This window comes from Cardiocondyla obscurior, linkage group LG03 (assembly GCF_019399895.1).
Source record: "Cardiocondyla obscurior isolate alpha-2009 linkage group LG03, Cobs3.1, whole genome shotgun sequence".
Lineage (NCBI taxonomy): Eukaryota > Metazoa > Arthropoda > Insecta > Hymenoptera > Formicidae > Cardiocondyla > Cardiocondyla obscurior.
Genome location: NC_091866.1, coordinates 8,599,081 through 8,608,561, shown reverse-complemented (window position 1 = coordinate 8,608,561; position 9,481 = coordinate 8,599,081). Strand labels below are relative to the sequence as shown.

The 9,481-nt window shown below is 35.4% G+C and overlaps 2 protein-coding genes across 7 annotated transcripts; both read left to right on the top strand.

Moving 5' to 3' along the window:
- Nucleotides 1-86: 86 nt before the first annotated feature.
- LOC139113602 (calcium-independent phospholipase A2-gamma) lies at nucleotides 87-4,932 on the top strand. 4 transcript variants are annotated; one of them, XM_070674857.1, is made up of 9 exons: nucleotides 87-245; nucleotides 1,194-1,602; nucleotides 1,699-2,047; nucleotides 2,121-2,333; nucleotides 2,471-2,494; nucleotides 2,611-2,819; nucleotides 2,933-3,131; nucleotides 3,207-3,407; nucleotides 3,516-4,932. In XM_070674857.1, exons 1-9 carry the CDS (start codon nucleotides 193-195, stop codon nucleotides 3,767-3,769), a joined length of 1,911 nt encoding a protein of 636 aa, XP_070530958.1. In that variant the 5' UTR covers nucleotides 87-192; the 3' UTR covers nucleotides 3,770-4,932. The 4 variants fall into 4 exon arrangements, with proteins under 4 accessions (XP_070530958.1, XP_070530957.1, XP_070530959.1 ...); XM_070674856.1 differs by having other exon boundaries at nucleotides 1,684-2,047; XM_070674860.1 differs by lacking the exon at nucleotides 87-245 and adding an exon at nucleotides 304-1,058 and having other exon boundaries at nucleotides 1,684-2,047.
- Nucleotides 4,552-9,188, top strand: LOC139113596 (zinc finger protein 800). 3 transcript variants are annotated; one of them, XM_070674842.1, is made up of 8 exons: nucleotides 4,552-4,664; nucleotides 5,026-5,420; nucleotides 5,487-5,960; nucleotides 6,047-6,293; nucleotides 6,366-6,506; nucleotides 6,637-6,776; nucleotides 6,901-7,522; nucleotides 7,580-9,185. In XM_070674842.1, exons 2-8 carry the CDS (start codon nucleotides 5,079-5,081, stop codon nucleotides 8,548-8,550), a joined length of 2,937 nt encoding a protein of 978 aa, XP_070530943.1. In that variant the 5' UTR covers nucleotides 4,552-4,664; nucleotides 5,026-5,078; the 3' UTR covers nucleotides 8,551-9,185. The 3 variants fall into 3 exon arrangements, with proteins under 3 accessions (XP_070530943.1, XP_070530942.1, XP_070530944.1); XM_070674841.1 differs by lacking the exon at nucleotides 4,552-4,664 and adding an exon at nucleotides 4,804-4,932 and having other exon boundaries at nucleotides 7,580-9,184; XM_070674843.1 differs by lacking the exons at nucleotides 4,552-4,664; nucleotides 6,366-6,506 and adding an exon at nucleotides 4,804-4,932 and having other exon boundaries at nucleotides 7,580-9,188.
- The last annotated feature ends 293 nt before the right edge of the window (nucleotides 9,189-9,481 follow it).

Here is a 9,481-nt window from a genome sequence, read left to right as displayed (position 1 = left end):
GCTTCGCCGCGCACTTTGACAGCCTCAAAGCGTCAAGCGTCGATTTTTCTGAACTGAAAGCACACGGAGGGATAAATTCGCGGAGGATTCGCGGCCACCCGGAAAAATCAACAACGGCCATTTTGAAACGTCCTCGAGGAAAAGGAGTTTGATATATATATATAAGAAATTGATATATCGATTTATCTCGCAATGGCCTTCAGCAGACAGGCGACGCACTGCCGAAAGTGCACTATGTTCAGTAGGTGAGTACGACCGCTAATTGATTTGAAATAAATTAATAATAGAGTGGAGATGAATCGCAAAGTTTATAAAAGAGTTGGATTTGTTAGAAAACGTCGATGTTTCATACGAAATAATTTTATCTGCCAAGATTTTGTATTTAAATTAAATTATTTTAGCCTAAAAAGCAAGATCGATTTATCGCTTAATTATTTTTTAATGCGGAATGTTGATTATTGCTCGATTGAGTTAACTCGCTCGCGATCAATTTAAAATTACTTAAAACTGAAGAAACTGACCGCTTGCGTCATCGTCAACCGCAGATACCTAATTTCGGAGGTGATTATCACCCAGCTCGAGTGTAACTCGTCGACTTATTTTATCCGTCCTTTGTTGGCAATGATCTTTAAACGACGTTGCTGCCGACGCTATAATAAGCTATAACTGAATCAGCGAAAGAAAAAGAATCGTAAAAGTGCGCCCATATGTGCGAGCTATAAGTGAGCCACAGGTTAGGCTAGACTCGAGAGAAGAAACGGTGGTCCGATCGAAGTCTCGCGATCAGCTGACGCTGACAGCTGAGGAAAACGACGGCGAACAACGAGCGAAATTCCGGAGTACCGGGTTTCTTTTGGCGTCACGGGATTTAAATAAGGAGTTATCGCGTCGCCGATATTCGCAGAAGTGTGCGCGTAATCATAATCACAAGATGGAAGTAGACGAGGAACATGGACGTCATCTGAACGTTCTAGAATAGTAGAGAGGTTACATTCGCCCTCAGTAGCTGTTTTTGTTCTTGAGAATTGATTAAGTTATCGGAGCCTAGGTGGCCTTCGGTTAGTCAACTTCGTCAGTGATTCATTTATTTAATAACATTTGCAACAATTTCATAAAGCAATGATGAAGCTGATTATTTGTATACAGTTATGGCTGTTAGAGTAAAAATAGGTAACAGTGTTATCTAATTGCAGGCAACTGACAGACAGCGCGGCTGGCAAAGACGCGGGAAATGTAACAGGCATCACAGACAGATTTTTTCGCTCTATAAACGATCTGAAGAAGGCCAATATGTCCATGCAGAACCAGTGGAAGCTCCTGTCACAGTTAAAAGACTATCTACACAAAACTAATTGCGACAAAAATCAGCAGATTATTGTCACCAAGGACTGGCTTGACAGCCTACAGAAGTTGACTTATTCACAGCTCGAAACAATACGAAAATTGTCATCAGGTTCCGTTAAAAGCATTGATTCTGATAAAACCAGTGTAAGTGCAAAGCATAAAGATAGCACTAATTTAGAGAATGTTACATTGATATCTGAGCAAGCAGAGTCACTTATTAATCCCGATTCAAGGACAGTGGAACCAAAAACGCAACAGGTAATGATTTATAAACTGCATGAAATAATACGTAATAATATTCGAGTTTTTTTTTTTTGTAATGGAGTTTTCTATGTACAGCAAATTTCTGAGCAGAGCATACCCGACGGAAAGCTAGATTCGAAAGATGGCATAACTATGCTACAAATTCTCTCCACGTTGCTGCCTAAGTTATCTCCCAAAGTGACGCAAAGCGCCGTTGCGATACCAAAGTGGAAGGTGAATATTCACAGCAATATTCCGAAGCACAGTATCGTCTCCCGCACGCGTCACGTTTTGAACAGTATTGTTTCGGCGGAATCGAGCTCCTCGAAATTGCGTCGATTGGAAGACTTATTGCTACACGTCGATCAGTATCCAGAGGCGAGGCATTACGCGATCAAAGAAGGAGCGATTCGAATTTTACTGCGGACTCGTCAAACGGCCAAAGACGAACAGATGAAAGGTAGAAGAGAATATAAATGTCTAATTATGATCAATCGTAATTAAAAACTTATATTTTAATGTGATTTTTGCAGCGTGTCTCAGAGAAGCATTGGCTGTAATGGGTTACATCGACCCTTTACCCGGTCGCGGTATTAGAATCCTATCCATTGACGGTGGCGGTATTCGCGGAGTATTAGTTATAGAGATGCTGAAAAAATTAGAGGAACTCACGGGCAAGAAGACGTATGAAATGTTTGACTATATATGTGGCGTGAGCACAGGAGCCATTCTTGCTGCCGTTTTAGGTAATTTGATGTAAAATTCTCAAATTTTTATTAATTATTATAAGATAACTAAAACAAGAGTACTAGATTGTACTATTTATTTTTTATTTATATATAACGCGTTTGTTCAAATTAATTTGTATGTCATCTATACGCAGTATTGCCGAAGGATATTTCGGAAGGTAATCTTTTTTAATAGATTCAGCATGTTCCGCATGTAGAACACTTTGTTAGCGAAAAAGTACATTTCGTGAAATTTCTATTTATCGTGAGCTTTATCGTTTTCTCGCTATTGCAGGGGGACACAAGAGAAAATCGTTAGATGAGGTTCTGGCGTTGTACAAAGAATTGAGTACGAGAGTATTTACGCAGAGCGCGATAAAAGGTACGAGCAGTCTGGTATGGAGTCACGCGTACTACGATACCGCGTTGTGGGAAAAATTATTAGCGGAGCATTTGGGTGACAAAATTCTTATCAAAACCACGCGCGATCCAAATGCGCCGAAGGTGCGTATTTATTATATTAATATCTCAGTGTAAACTTAGAATAAAATGTATAATGCACGAAGCATAATTTAAGTAAGAAAGGGAAAGATGTTAGACGGAGTTTACACTTTTAGTTCGCAGCGGTATCAGCCGTGGTAAATCACGAGCACGTGATGGCTTATGTGTTTAGAAATTACACATTGCCGCACAGAGTGGAGAGCCAGTATATGGGTTCTCACAAACATAAATTATGGGAAGCTGTGAGAGCGTCAGCTGCTGCACCGAGTTATTTCGAGGAATTTAAATACGGCGATTACCTTCATCAGGATGGCGGTAAGTTACGTGTGGACCGCATAGATCGAATAATTTTTGCAATATTATTAAAAAATGATTATAACAATGCTTTAGGTATTTTGGTAAATAATCCGTGCGCTGTGGCGATACATGAAGCGAAACAACTGTGGCCGAATAATCCAATTCAATGCGTCGTATCATTCGGAACGGGCCGCATCCCACATCATATTAGTGAAAAAATATCATCCGAGATAGCGATCTCAAGTTGGAAAGAAAAGTTTTACAAAATTTTGGATAGCGCTACTGATACAGAAGGTAATATAACAACGAAAATAAGCTAGCTGCATTTAACTATTCGGAAATAAATTGAAAATATAATTCAGTAAATGGTTTAATGTTGCAACATTAATTTCGATTTTTCAGCTGTACATACGATGCTCAACGATCTGCTACCCGATCACATTTACTTCAGATTTAACCCTTATTTAACGGAGATGTTATCAATGGTGGAAATTCGACCTGAGAAAATTAGCTTAATGGAGCAAGATGCAAAGATGTACGTGCGTCGAAACGAAGAAAAATTTCAAAAAGCCGCTGCGGCTTTATTAGAGAAACGACAGATCCAGCAAAAAATTATGGATTGGATTGCATTGCAGAGACAAAAATCCGGTCTATAAAGAGCAACACTTCAAATATCAATGCATTCCACAATGCAATCTACGTTTGCACATCACATAGATATTTTACAGTACAATTTTTCGTATCTCTTACATTTGGGCAATTAAATTTAAAGCTTTACGAATTGTTTCTCAATAATGCTCTTTAAATTATACTTAGAATAGAATAGTACAATACGTTTTAAAGATGTACCTTTATGCTTTGTTTGCTTGATATTGTTTTTGCAGATTATTCAAGTTTTATTGAAAATAATATAAATTGCTAATTTATTTATTTATTTTAGATTAACGAGGGATCATTAGTATAGCATTTGACTGTGATACATACTTTATAATATATAAACACGCTTAAGATAAAAATATAAGAACAAATGTATCTTTATATAGAAACCTATAATTACTAAGTATTAAATGTTTTATATATATTTTTATTTACTGTAAATATGTGTATCTATGTATGTTAAATTTTCAATTAAAATATCACACTGTGTGCAAAACGTGTCAATTTTCATCAGCTGCTAATGTTTTATCATAAAACTATTTTTGGAAAATAAGCATTGTGGTATCTCGCGACAAAGTTATATTGATGATCGGTTCGACTGAGTTTAGATACCTTTGCCGAGGGTAACAGCCGGCCGCATCGTGCGACCAACCATCTTGTCGTAAATATATCCACGAATATATCCACTGGCACGAGAAAGGGAGCAACAATAACAGACTGAGATGAACGGGCATATCTAAAGTGCTGCTCGCAACGAAGTACCACCGCACGGTAAACGATGGAACTTTTATGGTTAATGGAGGTCACAAGCAGAGCTCGTAGCTCGTGCGGCTGCATTTAAGTGGAAATTCTCGATCATAGACGCATAGAGCAGCACATAGTTGTGCAAAATTGGTAGGTCACCTTACATTGTCGCAAAACTGATTGCCTTTCATGGAATAAGCGACGATCGCAACGAGTAAAATGAAGGAGAGACTATGCTCTCTCGGCCTCTATCGTACTGCACGAGTGTGGTATCGCATCCAGACGGATTATTTTTTAATTTTGTGATAACGTGTTCCTACGCGGTGTAGCTCTAAGAAAGTCTCGTTTACTTCCGCAACCTGTTATTCGAGGATACGATTCACATTTATATTTAGTATCATATATTGAACTATCCAATGTAAGCCCAGATTGTATTCCTTATAAATCTTAGATCTACTTTAAGAATTTCTTGCGCCCTACAGAGCTTTTAAATTCTAACATAATGTTGCAGAAAATAACACAGTTGGAGAATCCCATGTTGTTTGGAAAACTTACTGCAAAAAGATGAAGCCTACATTACAAACCAAGGGTAAAAGTAAAAGAAATGAAAGGTTTGGGAAGATACTCATTGGAAACACAAACAGTACAAATCGTCCTGATCTGTCCAGCTTACGTAAACCTATTGACACAAGTATATCAAACTTGTATCAAGTCTGTGAGCTTCTTGATGACGGTACCGACGAAGTTAAATCTATATTATCACATGAATGTAATGTCATATACGAATGTCGTGTCTGTCACAGTTTATTTAGAAGTATTGGGAACTTAGTGTCTCACAAAAGAGAGTATTGTACAGAAAAGTTTGATGTTACATTGCATAGATGTGTATTGAATAACTATAATACAGTGAGTATAATATAATTTATTTGAATTAACACTGTTACTGGTTACTGTTATTTAAAACTTTTTCAGTATGCTACCAGAGAATCAGTACACATGCACAAAGCAGAGAAGACAAGTAATGATGAAATTAAAAATGATAGAATACTTAGAAGTCAAGTTTGTAAAAGGACAAATAAAAAGGACCTCACTACAATAATAGATGTGATAAATAAAAGGCGAGAAGAATATATGGAAAATATAACACGTTTGTGTAACACAGAGAAGTGTGTAACACAAACAACTAACGGCGGTATTAAGAATGATACAATATTCGAGAACCAAGTACGCAAAAAGACAAATAGAAAAAATTCACTTGCGATAACACGCATACTAAACAAAACGCAAGAAGAAAATATAGAAAAGAAATTAGAAAATGAAATTTCTAATGTACCAAATAATCAACGTATGTGCTTGCAAGCTGTAGATACGAATTGTTCTGCAGTATGTCAAACTGTTGAATCGTCAGATGCGGTAGTCGACGCTATAGACTTAGTGAAAGACCAAGTAAATACTACCATTTACGACGACATCAAAATCAAATCTGAAATTTATTGACTACTTGCTTGTAACATAGTTGATTCTGTTTTTAGATAATTGAACTTCAAGATGTTATGAATCCAAGTCCTCTCGCAGTAAAGGAAAAGACGCCTACAATTCAATTAAAAGATGAATTTAAAAATAAATTAGAAAATCAGTTAGAAGATCAATTGAAAAATAAATTAGAAAATCAACCGGAAAAGAGCGAAAGTCCTATTCAAGCGAATATGAACAACGAGGAAAACGAATTATTGATACATCAATTACCAATTGACAATTGTCAATTAACCTGTTCTAAATGTAACAAATAATACTTATTTTTTAGTAACAAGATATTCAATAGATATGACAAATTTTGATTTTGATACGCAGGTAATGTAAAATTTTCATCGAATAAGACATTAACTGTTCACATGAAAACGGTGCATACGTCCAATCGTTTGTGTTATCCTTGCCCTTGCTGTGCAAGTATATTTGCAAATACTTGGAGCGTCAATCGGCATTTATATAAAGGTACTATATGAATAATTTACAAATTGACATGGTATACTGTGTGTTATCTCAAAATTTTTGGTATTTATTTTTAAATACTTCAATATTTTAAAACCAGTACTCCCATTAATTATTACAATTTTTTGTACAGCCCATAAAAAGAACAATAAACAGGTGCGTAAATTAAAACTAAAAATTCAACAGAAAGCTTTTCACAGGAGAACAAATGAAATTTGTACACCTAGAACATCTACTTTGAAAAATATCATAAAAAATAGCAATAAAACACAGGTAAGTTATTAAATAGTTTTTGTCGATTTTTTTATTATAATAGAATATTTATTAATATTAATTATTTTATTATATTTTAATATAGGATACTTTGAATATAATACATATTTTATATTTTTTGCAGAAATCAATAAATCGTATAGAATCTCGTAAAAAGCTTTGTGGTAGACGTAGACAAAAATTAAATAGAAAGGCATCTCTATCTTATTTGCAATATCAAATGCCAATTGCTTCATGTGACGAAACAACAATTAGAATAAAACGATGCAATACGTTATCATTCTCGACACCCAATGATATACAATGCAAAACCAAAAACACCGATTTAGTAGCTAATACAATTACAGAGTCATCCACAGATAAAGATGTGTCTAGTAAAAATGCCAAGCAAGCATCGATGTCTTCTAAGAGTAATCACAAAAAGCTTATCATACAAGATGTTTTTAGTCTTAATGAAAAACAGTGGAATGAGCAAAACCATGAACATAATATATCTAAATCGAATTCAGTGGATAACAATAATGAATCTAATATTATATCATCAGAGAGTATTAATGATAGTAAATTATTATCTCACGATAAAAATGAGGATAACTCTGTGTCTCATAAAAAAGTAAAATCATTTGACGATGGGTGCATAGATACCACCAAAGTTAATTTTGTCACTTCAACGATTAGAAATAAAGAAGATAAAACGTCGAGCCGTCTCAATGAAAAAGAATTAATCGAGATAATTGATTTAGAAGGTAAGTTATTTTTAATTACCATAAATTATATTTATTATATAATTTGTTTAATTTTAGACCCTGAGAAAGTAAAAGCAAAGATGAATAATTACGAATCAGAGTCTTCGTATTCAACACCCCCGAGTGAAAAAAATCCTACTTTACTGATGGAAACAATAGCTACGATAGCAGATTTTGCGAAGGTTCGGTGCCTTTTGTGTAAACGAAGATTCACATCTCTACCAAATCTACGCAGGCATTTGGCGATGCACGTTGGTTGGAATCGCTATCGCTGCAAGTTGTGTGATTTCAAGTGCTACTTAAAATGCGGCTGCGTTGCGCATTGTAAAACAGTACATAATATACATAATAGTGAGGATGTAGCAGAAACAATATTCGAAATACCGGAGAGCGAATATACATGTGAAAAGAATGTCGCGGATGTAACGGATCCAAAAACTAAATCAAATAGTCCGGATATCATAGAGGATGCAACTGCATCGTTAGCAACGCCCGTGGACTTAAACGATTCCAACGATTTAAATACGTATGCTGTTTTGCAAAGTAAACCTGCTTCTACTGCAAACGAGCAGACGACAGAGCCTCATGAAAATTCCAAAGATCTGTCTGTCAATAATAAAAATTATAAAAAAATGAATATACAAGATCTGTCGGAATTTCTAAAGCTTTATGGAGAAGCAGGCTCGTTTCACGTTAAAGAAATGTTGATGGAAGTGATACTCGGTTCGACTGATACAAGCGAAGTTGAGACTCATTCCGATAACTGTGAAATAGAAACTCGTGGTGCAAGCGAACATGTGGATACGAGTAATAATGCAAACAATGCCGCAACTAGTGACGAATCTAAAGAGACGTTTTGTCCAGTATTGAATAATGTAAAGCATCAACGTCCCAGTCGTAACCGAATAAAACTTTTGAGCAAGGATTTTATATATGATTTGAAAGAAATAAATTCTTTAAGGGAAACTAGCTTTATCAACGATTCGGAAAGTTTACATGTACAAAAGAAAGCTAAACATCTTAAATAGAACTGTATTTCATAATTAGTAATAATACTGCGATTGTGATTATTATGTAATATCCGTTTCATCAATGTAATAGTCCATTTTTTCTAATTGAAAAATAAGTACTATACATAATAATAATTATTACGTGTATCATATTATATATGATATATTTTAATAATGTTCTACACCTTGTATAACGTAACATTTTTTTATAAACATGTAATAAAAATTGTACAAAATCGTTAAAAAAAGTTTGTATCCTCGCGCCATGTTTAATTCAGAGTTATGATTGAGAGTGCGTTTCGAAATGCGTTTAGAGCGCATATTCTATACGTAATAAATACGTACGAAACTAAATTTTTCAATATTTTAAGCAAAAAACGAAATTTTTTGTTTGAAATCGAAATCTACGCCACATTAAATTATAGTCTTTTCATAATTATAATAAATCAAACACTGCTCGCGGCTGATTGTACCTGTACTCTACTAGGTGCACCTTCCGACACCTTTATTAAAAATTTTCTTTTCATTTATATCACAAAAAATCATTCTTTAGCACTCTGTAGGCATATCCTACTGATTACAAATATTATAATATTATTAATATTGTTTCAAAATTTAGTCTTAATAAAATGAGAAATAAAAATTCGTTGTTACAATCAGCCGTCAGAGGCAGTCACTTGTGTTGGCATAAATCCGTATTAGAACGTGTGATTCTTACTTACGTGCAACAGCGGTCACTGAGCGACGCAGCTTCTCTAATCCACGGTAATCCAGGCAGCGTGTCGTCGTATCACAGAACATCGAAACGACACGTCGCAGCACACAAGTGGCACACAAGTTCGGCAGTCACTTAGCAAGGGCAAGCGAGAAACGGCGCGCTCGCGATTCTCGTCTCGGGCAGCTGAGACCACGGATTGGTCACGAGGTTGCACGTGCGCACTGGTTTCTT